This window comes from Astatotilapia calliptera, chromosome 18 (genome assembly GCF_964374335.1).
Source record: "Astatotilapia calliptera chromosome 18, fAstCal68.1, whole genome shotgun sequence".
Lineage (NCBI taxonomy): Eukaryota > Metazoa > Chordata > Actinopteri > Cichliformes > Cichlidae > Astatotilapia > Astatotilapia calliptera.
In genome coordinates, this window is record NC_137439.1 from 530,001 (window position 1) to 547,500 (window position 17,500).

The 17,500-nt window shown below is 47.3% G+C and overlaps 3 protein-coding genes across 3 annotated transcripts in view; 2 read left to right on the plus strand and 1 right to left on the minus strand.

Annotated features, from left to right (window-relative positions):
* Window positions 1–5,229, plus strand: part of LOC113010279 (E3 ubiquitin-protein ligase TRIM63-like) — a 15,088-nt gene extending 9,859 nt beyond the window's left edge. The window contains exons 4-9 of the mRNA XM_026149290.2: window positions 245–340; window positions 430–663; window positions 1,161–1,183; window positions 1,334–1,458; window positions 4,614–4,879; window positions 4,966–5,229. Of these exons, the coding sequence (XP_026005075.2) occupies window positions 245–340; window positions 430–663; window positions 1,161–1,183; window positions 1,334–1,458; window positions 4,614–4,879; window positions 4,966–5,043 (822 nt within the window). The 3' untranslated portion in view covers window positions 5,044–5,229. The remainder of the gene's footprint in view (window positions 1–244; window positions 341–429; window positions 664–1,160; window positions 1,184–1,333; window positions 1,459–4,613; window positions 4,880–4,965) is intronic.
* A 96-nt stretch (window positions 5,230–5,325) lies between these two features.
* LOC113010348 (corticoliberin-1-like) lies at window positions 5,326–7,670 on the minus strand. Its single transcript, XM_026149399.2, has 2 exons — window positions 7,475–7,670; window positions 5,326–5,949 (listed from the first exon to the last, which is right to left on the minus strand). The coding sequence occupies exon 2, from the start codon at window positions 5,934–5,936 to the stop codon at window positions 5,511–5,513; it is 426 nt and encodes a 141-aa protein (XP_026005184.2). The 5' UTR covers window positions 5,937–5,949; window positions 7,475–7,670; the 3' UTR covers window positions 5,326–5,510.
* A 5,317-nt stretch (window positions 7,671–12,987) lies between these two features.
* The window catches only part of LOC113010341 (uncharacterized), a 5,877-nt gene continuing 1,364 nt past the window's right edge, over window positions 12,988–17,500 (plus strand). The window contains exons 1-3 of the mRNA XM_026149381.2: window positions 12,988–13,207; window positions 15,216–15,259; window positions 16,539–16,706. Coding sequence (XP_026005166.2) covers window positions 13,141–13,207; window positions 15,216–15,259; window positions 16,539–16,706 — 279 coding nt within the window. The 5' untranslated portion in view covers window positions 12,988–13,140. The remainder of the gene's footprint in view (window positions 13,208–15,215; window positions 15,260–16,538; window positions 16,707–17,500) is intronic.

A 17,500-nucleotide genomic window follows, 5' to 3' on the forward strand; every position in this document is an offset into this window, starting at 1 on the left:
GAGGTGAGGAGGAGCTGAGGAGGAGCTGAGGAGGGGAAGAGGAGGACGTGAGGAGGAGGCGAGGAGGAGGCGAGGAGGAGGTGAAGAAACGCTCAGATTTGTGGAGATGAAACCAGCGCAGTGATGTGAGCTCGTCCTTTTCTCATAGTCATAGAATTATCTGACAGCACGTGTGTGCACGTGTGTGTGTGCACGTGTGTGTGTGCACGCGCGTGTGTGTGTGCACGTGCGTGTGTGCGTGCAGGTCGAGCTGGCTGACTGTGTGTCCATGCTGGTCGGGAACAACGAGAGGATTCAGGCGATCGTCAGTCAGCTGGAGGAAACCTGCAGAGCCGTCGACGTGAGTTCACCTTCAGGTGTTTTCGCACCTTTAAGATGATTGGCTCCGCCCACAAACCACTCACCGTGATGGCCTCACTGTGTTGGCAGGAGAACGGTCGGCGACAGAAGTCGAAGGTGTGCGAGACATTCGATCACCTGTTCGCTCTACTAGAGGAGAAGAAGAGCGAGATGACGGTGAAGATCAACGCCGAGCAGGAGGAGAAGCTGGACTACATTCGAGGCCTGAGGAGGAAGTACACCGAGCACGTGGACGGCACCGCCAAGCTGCTCGAAACTGCCATCCAGACCATGGATGAGTCTGAGATGGCCCTGTTTCTGCAGGTGAACCTGAACGCACCACGTCCTGTGCAGCACTTTATGTTAGCGGCTAAAACCTTAGCATCAGGCTGCCATCTTTAAACTCGCATGTACACAAGTTCACTGTTCATTGATGTAGTTTATGGTAGTTCAATAAGGAGAGCTCACTGGAAGACCTGGGCGTGGCTTATGGAGAAATGGGGTTATTTGGTGTTGGGCTTTGAATCCCGGAGTCTCCAGGCTGGTTGGCTCAAAGAAGGCGAGCGAGAAGAAGATTGGACAACAGTGATGATGTCAGCATTGAGACTGACTGCGTGGTAGCGGTAGTGAAGGCAGGAGGGTGATTACAGATCCTCCTTATTGAACTTTCACATAAGCTTCATGTCATTATGTTCTCCTACACACAGTTTAGCATGCCTCAATGTGTTAGCATATGCTGTTAGCATAGGGTGATAGCATGGAGCTTCAGCAGTAGCACTTGTTAATGATTATTAAAGTGTGCCTTCGTTTCTCGTTTACAGATGGCCAAACCTCTGCTGCAGAAGTGAGCTTCCTCTTTGCTGTTGTTTGTTGAATCTTTGTGCTTGCTTTGTTTCTGTGTCTCGTTGTTTGTTGTCTGTTTCTCATGGTTGTTTTAATAAATATTTTTGTTTGCTCTTCCTTGTTGTTACTGATGTCCGTTTTGTGCCATCAGGATCACGGAGGGCTCCGACACGTCTCACCTCGATAAGGTCCAGCACGGCTACGAGAACATGGATCACTTCACGGCGAACTTTGAGCATCAGAGGAGAGCGCTGAGCGACATCGACTTCATCAAGCGTAAACAGCGTCTTCACTTACCAATCACAGATAACTTCATGTTTTAGTAACGCCGTTTTAGTCTTCAGTAAAACTGTATCACTATCAATAACAGTGCGTACACACCGAGCGCGACAGACGCGACCAGAGCGTCAGGTTTACAGGTAAAGTCAATGGAGGAGTGCGATGAAGCACGACTGGAGATCCCGCGAAACTTCAGAAGCAGATTTGCGTCGGGAAAACACGCAGAAGTAAGTTTGAAGCAGAAGTAAAATATGCGCTGCAGTTTGTGTGTTGCATTTTGTGCATACGCGCTAATCGTGTCTACCACTCGAGTTGGAAAAATCTGAACTCCAGCGTCAAGTCGCGCTGCGACAACCAATCAGGAGCCCGGTGACGTGATGCTCTGACCTAGTTTAAAGGGGCAGGTCCAGCCAAAGCCATTTATCAATATGGGGGAAAGGCTCATCAACGCCGTAGCCAACCACCCGGAGCTGTACGACACCAGCTGCTTTCTCTACCGAGAACTTTAATATTATTTCAAATAAATTTTTGTAATAACTAATGTCTCAGTTCTACTACACAGCAAATATTGGCACACAACTTGACACATGTAGAATTTATCTCATAATAAACTACTATATAGGAACATAGTGAAGACCAATTGTTTAAGAGAATAAAGAGAGGTTAGTTTATTTTGGAGGCAAGCTCCATTTATTAAGAAAATTTTTAAAAAGGCAGGAACGCTCATTAGAGTTTTGTGGGTGGCTCAGAGCCGTTGTGGGGAAGTCGCTGGGACTTCAAATGAGCTTATTAGCACAGGTATCAATAAAGGACTACCATGTTAAATGGCCTGTATTTATATAGCGCTTTACTAGTCCCTAAGGACCCCAAAGCGCTTTACATATCCAGTCACCCACCCATTCACACACAGGTGATGGCAGCTACATTGTAGCCACAGCCACCCTGGGGCGCACTGACAGAGGCGAGGCTGCCGGACACTGGCGCCACCGGGCCCTCTGACCACCACCAGTAGGCAACGGGTGAAGTGTCTTGCCCAAGGACACAACGACCGAGACTGTCCAAGTCGGGGCTCGAACCGGCAACCTTCCAATTACAAGGCGAGCTCCCAACAGGCGCTCTGCAGGTGGGATTGAGCGCCTGTAGTTGGTGTTTAGGCGGGCGATGCTTGGACCGCCGCGGGACAGCAGCTGCTCAAACTGGGCGAGGGAAAGACGGTGGTACTGCTGAAAGCGGCCGTCATCCAGACGCAGCTCCTGGAGCAAATGGTGAAACTCACCAAACTGCTCATGCTTCTGGAGGACCTGATGGACCCAGGTACAGCGAGGACGTCCTTTACGCTGCTGCTCTGCTCTCCACAGTAAATAGAGAAGGGAGACTCTCTCTCGACAGCTGCCATCTTGCAAACATATCGTGTGACACTACTTCCTCCCACATTTCCGCTTCACGCGCGTGAAAATTGCATATTTTGAAGCACGACCAGTTTGCGCGTGCACATTCGCACCTCGAATGTGCACGCGACCAGCTAGGGGGTCTGGCGCTTTTTGGTCACGTCTATCGCGTAAGAGAATGCCATTGTTGCTAGCATACTGTTAATATTTACATTAAACACGGCTAATTTCTCAGACTGGAGCAGACAGTGTTTGCTTGGATTAGCTAACGTGCTAAACCAGGGGTCGGAAACCCGCGGCTCTTTAGTCCTTATTTTGCGGCTCCGGGTGGTTTGGGAAAATAAATTAGAAGTATTTAGCTGAAGTGTATTTTATTTGTGTTTAGTTCTTTTTAACTTGTAGTTCTAAATTGGGAGATTACTGTGATTTTGAAATATAAAAATAAAATTATATCGTATTATTTGTTCGTCGCTCAAAATAAGCGTCACACTCGCGGAAGCCGGTGTACCCGCCGAAACGCTGTGCATTTATCGAGACTTTCAACCCCAGGTGGGCCAGTTATGGATCTTCGGATCCACATTATGTCAGCAGCTGTTCTCCACCGTGAACTACGTTAAAAACAAACACCGCTCACGCCTCACAGATGACAGCTTACAGTCCTGCGTGAAGATGAAAGCCTCGTTTTGCAGACGCTGTGCGCAGAGGTTCAGGACCACAAGTCTCATTGTAAACATATCACAGCAGACCCGACGATGCTTGCATGAACAAGCTTTTCAGCATCTCTTTATTGACCGCTTTTCACACACGGTTGCTGTACACATACAGCCGGCTGTAGCTTTGCAGCTCACAGCCCGACACACACCAACACAACAGCAGAGAGAGCACAGACTTTAAGGCGGCGAGGCGTGATTGCGGGTGCCGCTCAGGTGCGTCCGACTTCCATGCAGCGGCACTGCAGACCACGCCCCGCCACACACATTAACCAGGTAAAATACATATTTAGGCAGAATTTTGCAAATATCCATTTTTCATTTTTAGCAGCATAGTACTTTTTTCCAGTTATTTTTTAAAAGTCAGATCAAGGCTCCAAAAGCACAAAGGCGATATGAGGGTGGCTCACAGCAGCTTTTGTCTGCTGGATCATTTTAGTTCAGCGTCTTTCCTTTGGTTATATTTCTTTAAGAGTTCAAAATGTGTTAATTACATAAATAAAAGGTAATTTTCTCTGTAGCACTTCGTGGATTTCATAAGCAACACACCTTAGTTGCTCCGTGGATTCTTTTAAAAAGCAGTTAAAAACTTTTCTTTTCAAACAAGCCTTTTGTTGTACGTATTTTATATTCTTTACATTATTTACATTTGATCTTTTACATTGTGTATAATGTCTATTGATTGTATTGTTTATTTTAATATTTGTGTGCAGCGCTTTGTGACTGCCTGTCTGTGAAAAGCGCTTAATGAATAAACTTTACTTACTTACTTTAGTTGTTCACACAAAGCATAAAGGTAAAAATAACAACATATGCAGTGTTATCTTCACTTTAGATTTCAAAAAGTATTTGCGGCTCCCAGTTTTCTTTTGCGTGGAAACCGGGTCCAAGTGGCTCTTTGGGTGTTAAAGGTTGTGACCCCTGTGCTTAGCCAAGCACACACAGCACAGACGATGCTATAAATGTATTTATTCATAAACCTTTTATACTTTAGCACGGTGCATGCTAACCTGCATGTGTGCTACATGCTAATTGTTAACACTGTGTTTCTCAGTTGATGAAGACGAAGATGATGATGAAGATGAGGGGGAGGTCAAAGTTCAGACGGCCAGCAGTCCTGCAGAGTCGCAGCAAGCTGCGTCTGCAGGACTGCCGGCCAATCGGCAACCTCCTCTGTCGCCTGGTCTCTCAGCTCCACCCCCTCCGAAAGCCCCAGAGACCACGCCCCCTACATCATCGCAAACTAAGAGTGCCTCCCCTTCGACATCAAACCAGACCCCGCCTCCTCTGCCACTCCCAACTACTAGCCCCGCCCCCCAGGTATGACCTCATTGCCTTCAGTTCTGAAATGTAAGCACACCCGTAGGAGACAGGTGACCTGCCTCAATAACCTTCTCCTTATTCAGTCTGACTTGCAGAGCGAGGCGGAGGACAAAGACGGACCCAAGCACGTGTTCTCCTTCAGCTGGCTCAACCAGAAGTAGGACCTGGATCTGTTCCTGTCCTCGTCATCCACGCAGCAAATACGATAAACGTTTGCTTCCAGAAGACGTTTGCTGAACGCGCTGCTTTGTAGTTTCAAGAGAAGACGTTTAATTCTGTGTTTTGTTGCTTAAAGTCTGGAATCTTTTTTCTCTTTAATTGTGAAATAAATGATTTTTTATTATTGACCTTTATTCTGCTCCTGCCTGGGGCCAGTCAGCTGACACCAAACTCCAAACCAGAAATCGTTTAGCTTTACAGACGGAGATCAGCTGAGACAGGGGGAGCTGGTTTGTCTTTTTATTGAACAGGTAAAATGTCAGTTTTCAAAAACAAGCTGTTCAACCAACAAAGATTTTATTCATGAAGTTAAAACATCAGCTGTCAGTAAACGGCCGCACCGGCTGAAGTGTCGCACGCCAACATTTCAGGACGAACAGTCATGCTGGAAGTGCAGTCTTCTTCTTCTTCACTTTCCGAGGGTATCCATGATCATGCGGTTGCTGTCGGCCTGCTGCGCAATCTGCTCCGCCCGGGCCATCTCCAGAACCTCCCTGAGCAGGTGGAAGGTCAGGTCCAGAGAGATGGGAGGCTCGTCGGACCTCTTCCCCTTCTCCCCGGCTTCCTCGTCCTGCTGCTGCTCCGCCCGGGCCTGTAAGAGGCGCTGTGTGAGCTGCAGCAGAGCCCATTTCACCGCTGAGGAAGAGGAGGAGAGGAGCTCAGGAGCACCGCTTCCTCCACCCATCCTGAGGGAGAGCTCTTGCCCCAGGTGGAGGAGCAGTGGTCGGGGAAAGAGGCGGCGGTCAGCAGTAGCGGCGGCAGGCTGGGCGTCAGCAGAGCGAGGGAGGACAGCGGCGAGCAGAGCCGTGAGCCACAGCAACACATTCAGCTTCATCTCAGAGGGCAGTCTGCAGGAGGAAGAGGAGAGAGCACGCTCATTCACACACCTGCAACCAACCGCATCATCGACACCGTCGGCGAGGCGGACGCCCTGAAAACGACCTGAGCAGACGAAGATGTGAGCGGGCGTCTGCTGTTACGGCACGAGTGTCAGCTGACCGTCTTTTCTCAGTTGAAGGGTTTTATTTCAGGAAGTGAACCAAACAACCTAAAAGCTCGCCTGTGACGGTGACCCGGCGTCACGCGAACTGAAGACGCTTCCTGGTAACAGCCACCAGGTCGCAGACACACCTGGGGCCAGGTTAGGGCGTGGCTTCAGTACAGCTGTTTTCCTGTTTGCAATGTAAGTTCTGTTGAACTGAATCTAACCCAGGGGTGGGCAACTCCAGGCCTCGAGGGCCGGTGTCCCTGCAGGTTTTAGACGTGTCCTTGAACCAACACAGCTGATTTAAACGGCTGAATTAGCTCCTCAACATGTCCTGAAGTTCTCCAGAGGCCTGGTAAGGAACTAATCATGTGATTCAGGTGACCCAAGGTGAGATATAAAACCTGCAGGACACTGGCCCTCGAGGCCTGGAGTTGCCCACCCCTGATCTAACCTGTCGTGGATGCTAACTGGATATCTGGGCCGCATCAGGCAGACCCTCAGCACGCCGGTGTTGTCTTCCTCAAACACACACACACAGTTGAACTGCAGGGTGAGTGTTTGTTTCACTGTGCCATGGTCTGAACGGCTGAGGACCCTAACCGAGGTCTAAGGAGCTCGGAAAGAAAAGCGTCCGGACTCCTTTAAATTATTTAGGTGTGGGTCACAATCAGCCAGGGTTTCGGGTGAGCTCGCTGTGAAACCTGGCCCCACCCTATCATGTGATTTCCTGAGGTCAGATGGCCCAGGATGTGAGTGGGCGTTACCAGACTTAAATCTGGGACTCTCCACCATTTGACCTTAGAACTGAAGAAGCTTCTCGGAGGTGAAACGTCTTCAAGCAACTCAAAGAAGTCCAGACGCTTTTCTTTGCAAGCTCCTTAGACCACGATGACCTGGAGGACTGAGAACCTTCACAGACATACGACTCTAACCGTGGAAAGTCCAGCCTTCGAACTCTGATAAGCACGAAGCCGAATCTCAGTGCTGCTAGACTGAAAGGACAACAGGAAGCAGACTCCACGCCGACCGAGGTCTCAGAGCTTCGCCTGTCCATCTGCAGTCTGCACCGTCGCTCCACCGACAGTCAGGATGGAGAGAGCTGCTCCGCCTCCACCTGAGCCTCGTGAGCTCAGTTTCATTCTTGCATCTTTAGCAAGGTGTGAAACACCTGGCACGGTGACTGCAGCAGCTCGGGCCTTAGCGGTCACAGGTGAATAAAGACAGACGCGTGCACGCACAAGGCTGGAAGCGACTGCAGACGGATCACACCCCGCGGTCACTCAGACAGGAAGTCGAGGATAAAGCACAGAAATAAGAATTCCAATTATCGGAGGAAAGACGACTCGGGTTTCCTGCGTCTGTGGCGTGACGATGGATCTTCTTACCTGACGTGCGTTTGCGTCTCTGCGGCGTCTCTTCACTCAAACAGAAACACTCGAGCTGTTTCTGCTTTATATCAGAGAGCGGGGGGGAGGGGCTCTGCACGCGCTCAGTGATGACGCTGATGTTGTCCAGCTACTTTCTCTGTGGTTCCAGTTCTGTTTCCTGATGAGGACAGAGGTGACCTTCATCGTCCTCCTCTTCTTCAGTCAGCATGAAGCCAAACAGCTGGAAGGATTCATAGCTGCAGTGATCAGCTGATCGATTCGTTGCATTTGTACAGAGAAATATTTCCACTGATTTCCACGTCCTGACAGGAAGTGATCCAGACGGAGGGCGGTGGTCGGTCCTGTGGCATTCCAGCTGTGGAGAGAAGAATTCAGGAGGAATGAACATGAAACACGGTTTTGTTTCTCTCTGACTGTGACAGCCAATCACTTCCTGTCGGCTGGGCGGCCTTGGCGGTGGAGGCGGCGAGCGTGAGGACAACGTGACCTTTCTCAGCCCGACTGTGGACTCGGCGTGTGACCTTCATCTGCTGCGAGGTCTGAAAACGCTCTGACAGTTGGGACGAATTCACAGCTTTGATATTTGTGCTGCAGCAGGAGGAAGCTCAGCGAGGTGGACATCGGAGCAGCGCCGTGTCCGCTACCATTAGTGATGAGGTCACACAGTTATTCCCAGTGAGAATGAACCATAAACGCTTTGAGGGCAGACGGCCTTTAAATAGGAGGACGACTCAAACAGAGGCGCTATCGTCTCCTCGGTCCTTTCCTCCAGAGCTCCTGGATGTTTCCTCGGGGAACTCCCAGCAGGTCGGCGGCCACGTTCACGCTCTCTGTCAGGATCCACTTACTGTATAACGAGCAGCGCGGCCTCGTCACCTGCAGGACCTGGACTCTCTGCAGGTGTCGTTCCGGTTTTGCTTCTATGGATTCTCAAGTAAACTTGTGACTCCAAAGTAAAGACCGAATAAAGCCCTGCTTCTGTTTGTTTAAAGGTCGATGTGTCTCCTCACCGTCAGGTTTACCAACAGGAAGTCCATCCCAGTGTTTATATCTCTGCCTCCTCACCTTTCCGTCCTGCTGCAGTGACCTCTGACCTTTCACAAACTACAGCGGGGAAAAACTGAGATCTTTCATCTGGATCTTCATTTCAAAAACAAAGTGTTTACATGAGCTGGATGGTGATGAGGTGAAAGTCTGACCAGGAGCAGACCCGGAGACCACACCCCTGTGCAGCGTGGAGATTCAATGAGACGTGTGCAATGCAACAAAACGTAAAGAAAAGCAAAAATCCCACAGGGAAGAGTTGAGGAGCGTCTCTAACAGAAACACGTTTTTGTCTTTAACGGACTTTAAAGCGTCCACAAACTCGGTGAAGCTGAGCGGTGCGCACATGCAGCTCTGCCACAGCCTCTGAGCCTGACCTCAGAGAGATGAAGCAGTGTATCTGCTCCTGGGAGAAAAACTAAAGAACGTTGGCTTACAGGTTACAGGAGGACCTCTGCTCGCAGCTTCTGTACAGCCGTCTGCAGAGCTGCTGGGCTCAGCGTGAACACCGGCAGTGACCAGTTTGTAGGAGAGGACATTCAGGAGGAGGGAGGTTACCACCAAACCGACGTTCAAGGCCCTGAGTGAGGTGAGAGGTCGGAGAGCTTCAGGTGATGTGCAGGCTGCAGGAGCTCAGACTGTTCTGTGTGGACCATCAGCAGCAGAGATACGTTTATACTGTGGAGGATGAACAACTGAGGGTTTTACCAGCATGACCAGCACGTCCTTCAGCGCACACGCATGTACGCAGCAGACGAACTTCTGTGCACCTTTTTGTGTTTTTGTGCCATGTCGTCCTGCACCGACATGGCAGACGTTACAGGCTCAAACTGTCCTCATCCATGCTCTGAACTTGTAAATCAGACTGCGTAGTTGGGAGTTTTGTAACCTTGTAAACCAAAAAATCTGAAAATGTCATGTTTGTGCATCTATAGAGGAGAATTTGTGTGTTTGTAAAAGTATTTAGACACGTTACACATTATTTTGTTAAGGTCTGCTTACAGATAGAAAGCAGAAAGCTACGTGTCAAACTCTGGTTCCCTGGCTGTGTGTGACTCTCAACTTACGAGTACGAATTTTGAATCAGTTCAGCTGATTGGTCAATGTCATGTCAATCACATGACAATGTCCAATCAGAGAACAGATGGGTTTGGCTGTGGGAGGGGCACTTTACTTAGCTTCAGGCCCTGGAAGGGTCATACAGTTTGAAGCTGTAGGATCTCTGTTGCTAGTTATTTAACCTTGGGTGGCTGTTGAAAGGATAAAGTTGTGCTACACCAGAAATACCTTTATTGCCTTAGTATTACTTTAACACAAGGTCAGGGCTGACGCGGACCATCGCTGTGAGTTACCACAAACTCAGAGTGAAGCTGCGCTCTGCCGTTGATGCGCCTGCTTGTTGTTCCAAAGCACATATCTCTCTGACTTTATATCCTCTAAATGAGTTTGTTGTATTATCTTAAAATGTTTAATAAAAACATGTATCGCTCAAGCTTTGTAACTGTCCCGAGCAGTGAAGAGCGTGTCGTTTCCAACACCGCTGCCCCCTGAGGTCCACGGAGCCGCTGGAAAGGCTCTTCAGGTCCCTGTGTAAGCACATGTGTGATTGACATGACACTGAGCGATCAGCTGAAAGCAAGAAAAATCGGGTCAAAATTTGCACTCGCAATTCGTACCTCTCCTGGAACCTCAGAAACAGAATGTCCCCACTAAGACAGGAAAACGTGTGTGTGTGTTTGTGTGTGTGTTTCTCAGAAGAGCCTCTGTGTCGCCTTTTTAATCCCCTTTAATCTGATCCAGGAACAGTTGCTATATAAATCTGATGTGACGTGTTTAGACGGACTGACCCTGAACGCCTCACAGAGCACACCTGATCAACTAATCATCTCTCTGATCTGATGTCACGTCTCCTCCGTCAGGCTGTGGGAAAGAAAGCTTTCATGTTTCCATGGATATAAAACGTTGGCTGCATCCTTCGAAGGACCCGGCCTTCGCGGTCTACGTGGGCCGGGTCCTTCGAAGACCGAGAAGGCCGGAAGTGCGAGGTTGTGAAATTGGACGGTCTAGCCTTCAGATTGTCGTCACCGCTGTCTCGGTGGAGTCTAATAAACTCACCGTCTGCTCCTTGCTGTCTAAAATATAACAGGACACTGGAGTAAACTCTCGACCGTCTCACACTTCTGTTTAATCAGTTTTCTGTTTGACGTTTATTCAGCTGTGTGAAAATCTCGGAGGAACCCACCCAGGGGATTAATAAAGTTTTATTTAATCTAATAACTTTGATCTCAGCCAAACCAATTTACTCACCAACAAATAAAACACCGTTAAAAGCCAAACAATAACATTTTTAAGTTATCTTAGAGACCACTGAACCCCCCGGTCAGCTATCGAGCTGGCCGTGCTATGAATTCTGGGATATGGTAGGCCACGAAGGACACACCCGACCCATCCTTCAAATTCGGGGAAAAGGAGGACGCATTTGTCGGCTGCATTCGGAGGAGTCGACGAATTGGGACAGCCTTCGTCGCCTGGCTGTGACGTAATCGGCCTTCAAATGCAGCCTCCGGAGGATGCAGCCAACGTTTTGTTTTCAAAATTATTAAACTTTATTAAGAAACAGTATACAGAACATGTATACAATAGTGATGGTAAATTTGATTCTTTTTACTGAATCGAGTTTTAATGAGTCACTCACCAAAGTGAATCGGGTTTTTTGAGTCATTTGATTCACTGAGTCAGTCGACCAGAGAGTGCAAAAAATGTACATTTTCACTCAAACTTAATTTGTTTCTCTTTTCATGTAAATCCTACTGCTAAGACGAGTGATTCTAAAAGAAAACAACTATTTTATAGAGAAAAAAAAGAGCAAAAACATTTCTAAAATTAAGCAATTTCCTATCAAAATTGCTTAATAAACATTTATTTTGTTTATTTTTATTTTAATAGTATTTTCCTTAAATGTGTTAAATATATATTTTCTCATCGAAATGTCCACTGAGCTGTGAGCCAGGGGCGGTAATGCGCCTTAACATTGGTTGCCAACCAAGAAGAAGAAGAAGCTGTGAGCCAGGAGGGAGGGGGTGAGTAGCATAAATGTGCTGTTAGCATGTTAGCAGAGTGATGCTACTGTGAACCGAGGAGCTATTTTCTTGATGTGAGCTTCTACTCAGGGTTTTTTCTTCCAGTTCAGAGCAGAAATCTTTTTGTTAAGATACTGGATGTTGTGTTTTTCTCCACAATTTTAATTATAAGCTAATACATTGCTGCTAACAGCAACAGGGATGAGTCAGTTGGGCTTGTGAATCATGATTCATGAGTCAGTAAAGTGATTCTCGAGTATTGAACGATTCGTTCATGATTCGCGCATCACTAGTACACAACCAGAACAAAATGAACATATGCCAGCGGGTGTAATACAAAGATTTACAAACATTCAAATAATTTGTAATTACTACAAACAGTAATAGTTTTCACAGCCTTTTCGTTAATTGATCCACGAATCAATTTTATGTAACATAAAACATTGTAGTAATGTTTAAAATTAGGCTCTTTGTTACTGTATTTGCATTTGTGAAAATAAAATTTAGCTAAGATAACTAACAAGTTTATTATAAAGTAAACATCTTCTTTTTTGCCTTTGAAAGAAACAAAATACAACATTTTCCCGTTTCACAGTAAAGTCTTTGTAGAGATGTCCAGCAATGAATCTACTGAAGTCTTTCCAAAATGTTCCAGTGTATGAACAGATCCAGAAGAGGTGCTGCACAGTCTCAGGATGGCTTCCACAAAATCCACAGCTCACATTTATGTCCCTTTTGAACTTCGTCATGTAATGATTAGCAGGATAAATCAGTGTTTTAAATGAGACTTCCTTCACTTTATTCGTTACCAGATACTTGTTAGGTTTTGGGACACAGCTACAGTCTCGCAGCTGTAATGTAGGCCTTAGAAACAAACCGCAGCACTGAGCATGCTCAGAAACAGACTCATTCACAGCAGTCAGATCTTTGTTTTCCCGCTCTGCCACAGATTCAGCTGCTTCACCTCTCAGAGTTTTATCATCATCATCGTCGTCCGAGCACGGCTCTGATTGGGGCAGCGCTCGCAGAACAAGAAGAGTCACCTGATGTGCTCGGACGCAGAGAGCCGGGGTTAACAGAGAGAGCTGATAATCAGTGTACTGACAGCCCTCCTCTCTGGAGTTTCATCGATCAGCTGACGTCCTGCATGGCACACCTGTCAGGTGTAAGATGAAGCTGCTGTTTTGTTTCACTCAAAATGACAAACAGGCAGGGGAGAGGATAAAGGGAGACACCTGGGACCCCCACAGGTGTCAGGTGGTTTTACTCGTCAGTGCAGAGGAAGCGATTGGTGACTGGAAGCAGGCTGCTTCTGTCACCTGTTCCATTTAGGCCACGCCTCCTGTAGCAGCAAGCAGAGTTTAAAGCCGCCTCACTCTGGATTTGATTCTGTGAGCAGAGTAAGCCTTCAGAGAAGCAGATCTGTCGGTGGGCCAGTTTCTCTGACTCACCGTGTCCTGTTATAAATGTGCTGAGCTGTGTGAGGATTACTGCTGCAGGTATTTAAACCCACAGCCAGCGTGTGTGTGAGCAGACGACATGCAGCAGATCTACAGACACAGCAACGAACACATCGAGGTTTATACCACCGTCTTCTCCCCCCAGGGTGAGTGCAGCACACCTTCACCTCTCAGCAGACACACCTTAACACCTCGAGTCGCGCTTTGTGTCAATGCCGAGTTCAGGTGCTGATGGGCGGTGCCCTTCTCATGAATCTGACCTAAACCATCAGAAAGCTTCTCTAACTGCAGCGACGCCTGACGACGACAGAGATTGGTGTGTTTGCTGCTGAAGCCAGCTGTTCTTCGTGGTGGTGCTGCTTTCATGGAGCTCCAGATGTTACAGTGGGTGGTGGTGTTCAGCAGCTGGAGTGTGATGATCACGCTGTCGCTCCTGAACCCGCAGACACGGATCAGCATTGATGCTGCTTTGAGCCGAGTGCTGTCCGGAGGACGCCACGATCTCCAAACAGACTCCAGCGTCTGAACTCTCCGCTGTCTTCATCAGAGCGTGACGATGATGCGGTCACGGGCTCTTCATCGCTGTTTTACGCCCACAGTCTCTCACTCGCAGCTGTGCCCTCTACATCGCCTCGCTGGGCGGCAGATGGTGAACAGCTTTATTACAGTTTTCGAGGGTTTTTTGCTGATTCATTGAAACACGCTGCTGACATCAAGTTTCTTAGTTCCAACATTAAAACTTTTCTGTCAAGTTCAGGCTATAAATGACCTGTTTGTAGGAAAAGACCTGAGAATCTGGCGATGCTCTTATGAAGAAAAACGGAGAAACTCTCAGCAAAGAGCGACTCGTCAGCTCAGCGACAGACGGCGACCTTTGGCCTCGATGATACGATATCAGACCACCGTAGTCTGCTTCAGGAAACCGAAGCTTCATCATCACTCCGTGTGGAGCGAGTTAACCCGAGCGGGTTTCACAGAGTGGTCGGTCTTTGGGTTCAAATACACCCGTTCACGTGAACCCTGCGTGATAAAGTTTACACTGCTGTGAAGTCCTGCCAGGTATCAGCCAATCAGAAGGTCTGAGGACAGCTGCGAGTGGATCAACAGGAAGTTGATCTTCGCAGTGAGGAAAAGTTAAAACGGCTCCTTCGTGAACCGTGAAGGTCTTAGATATCACCGCTCTACTTCCTGTAATGTGTCTCGGTTGTGTTTGATCCTTGAACATTCACTTCCTGCTCTAATTCAGCCTGATCCTGTTTCCCGGCATCTCCAAGCACCTGAAGGCCGCAGCGTTTCCTGGGATCAGACTCTGACCAGGATCAGACTCTGACCAGGATCCGTCTCGGACCGCTGAATGGAATAAAGCAGCTGGAAGTGATGCCATCTTTACACTTTTATACAAAGCTAATCTGGTGTAACAGCGACTTGCTGAGGACACTCGGTGACAACCATCTACCAGGTGACCGGTGAACGCCTTCAGCAGCATTTTAACCGCACGCTTCGATCAGGCTCGCTCCAGAGACCGTTCCCTCGAAGGTGAACCTGACACATCTTTAGTTATAAGACTGAACACGAGGAGAGGGTAAGATATCCATGGAAAGGTGAGGTGTGAAACAGATAACTGGCAACCTGGTGGATGTTAAAAACATGACATCGGACCTTCGCCGCTTTGGACAGAACAGCGAGGAAGAGAGGCAGCAGAAAATCAGCTGTTCCTTAAATCACACAGATTCCATCTTGCAGTGTGTCTCTGATCCTTTAATCTGTCTGCACAGATCTGATCGGCTCTTATCTAAATTCCTTGTCTTAACTTGAGCATCTCTGTATGCTGGAGCCAGCTCACAGTCTCTTCTTCCTCACAGGATGCAGAAGTTTCCTCGCTTCTCATCTTTGTTTGTAAGAATCAAATGCAAAAATTCAAATGTATGTTTTTCTTTTCTCGGGTGAACTGAAAACGCACCGAACCTTCTCGTACGTCAGCTGACACCATGAATCACTATCATTACCAACCAAAGCTTTTTGTGCCCAGAAGCACTGTGTACACAAATATATGACCCACAATGTCAGTAAAACAGGAACAAACACACACACAGGAGTTTTGTGGGACCTGTATTGATGAGCTGATTGGTTGATGTGACTTCCTGTGTTTGTCAGTCTGCAGGTCGAGGACAAGGACGAGATATGTGGGAGCAGAGAAGGTAAATTCATTCATCAAACCTTTATTCTGAAAATCTGAAACTAAGAAACACATCTTATTTTGAAAAGCATGTGAGCAGTTTACCTGTATCACTGAAAAGAGATAACAGCAGATCCTGGTCAAATTTACAAATGAAAGAAAAGATGACTCGACTAAAACACGAGAACGAGCTGTGAGGTGTTGGATTTCACTGATGTTGGAACAGGAAATATTCATGAAACGATCACGTTAACAAATGTTTGGTGTCTCTGCAGTACAGTGGTCTCGTTTGTTGAGGCACGTCGGGCTCCTCAGTAAGGTTTCTCAGTATTTCTTCCTGTTTCGTGTTCATGAGACGATGAACATTTGTTAGCCTCCCGACTTCTCGGCCTTCTCACCCCCACCAGACAACAGCTGCCAGGTTACTGATCAAAGCCGATAAAAACACTCCAGTGTCGAGAAGCCAAAACACATCACAGGTGAAAGAATCAATGAAAAGATGCAGAAGGTAAAATGGGCGGAGCCACCTCAGTGCCCGAGTCCAGCTCAATAACCCGTTTGTCTTGATGTCAGGGTTCAGGCTCTGGCTCGGGACCAGAGAGGCTAATCAGTGTTACATCAGCACGACCTCCGACCTCTGTGTATTCACAGCCTGCTGAGCCGATTAAAGACGCACACACGCGTCCTCAGAGTGACATTCATTCATAAAAGCATCGATTTCGTTCTCTTAGACTGATTTTAAATGTGCTTTTGACAGTTTTAACTCAAAGAAAACCTTTAAAGTTCAAAGACCATTTGTTTTAAATAACCCGCACGTTGGTTAAACGCACTAATATAACCATGACATCTGCACGATATTTTTAACATTTAAACTACTTTAAAACTGAATTTGTCAGTTTAAATTTATGAAAAGCAAGAATTAAACACATCTACAGCTCATCTTCTTTTATTGGGCATTTATACTTATTATCTGCAGGATTTATGGTGTTTTTGTGATATAAAACCACCTTTTGAAATACAAAATGCTGACATGTTAACACGTTTTTAATGTTCTAAAACATGAATAAATCAGAAATTAAATTACTGGGACTTTTGAAACCTCTAAACTATCTTTTGATCATTATATTATGGTTTGAAAAGCCGAATGCACCAACAGAATGATGACGTTTAAACTAACGGCTCCTGTTTTCTGAATATTTCCATGAGTTTTTCATGAACTTTCGTTAGAGAGTAAAGTGCTGTTCAGGTTTGATCCTCTGGGGGGCGATATAGTCATAAGCACTTCTGACTGTAACTGGCAGATGGCGGTGGCGAGGATCCAGTACCGGGGCCGCTGGCCGAAGGAGCTGAACCTGAACCAGGGGGACCTGGTCCAGGTTCAGTTTAAGGAGGATGAGGCGTGGTGGTTCGGGCGGCTGAAGAACGGGGATGAGGGTTACTTCCCTGCCGCCTGTGTGGAGCTGCTGCAGGTAACGGCGCTCACCTGGCCGACTGGATTAGAAACTCCACCTCAACCAGTATGAGGTCCTTTACTTCTCTCACCCCAACCGGTCGCAGCAGATGGCCCCGCCCCTCCCTGAACCTGGTTCTGCTGGAGGTTTCTTCCTGTTAAAAGGGAGTTTTTCCTTCCCACTGTCGCCAAAGTGCTGCTCATAGGGGGTCATATGATTGTTGGGTTTTTCTCTGTATCTATGAAGCGCCTTGAGGCGACTTTTGTTGTGATTTGGCGCTATATAAATAAAATTGAATTGACTCTGAAAAGCAGGTCCCTGAAAAGACCTTCCTCTGATTTAAGGCATGACTGAAGAGCAGCAACATGTTTTAAGCAAAAACTAAAGTGAGCGTTGTGACACGACGCGCAGCCTTAACGTGGCCAGCCTGTTTTCACCTGGTAATCCCTTTGGTACCTGGCAGCAGTAATGGAAACCACAGATTAGTTTTAAACAGGCTTCTGAGGGATTAAAGGCTCGTAGACGCTCCAGGTACACCTTTAAAAATACCTGTGCAGTTCCAACATTCATTTATCTATTGATGCAAAAAAACATCATTTACTTCAGAGGAGAACAAAGAAGGTCTGAGTTCTTCCGGTTTCCTCTGTGCTGACAGGTGACCTGTCCAGGTGGACCTTACCTGTAGCTCTGTGACAGATGGGCTTGATAAGAGGAAGGCACACTTTTTAACCATTAAAAAAAAAAAAACTTCTTAAACTGCCAATAATTCATTAAAGGCGTTACGATATACTAACTCACATTTGAGCTGAATT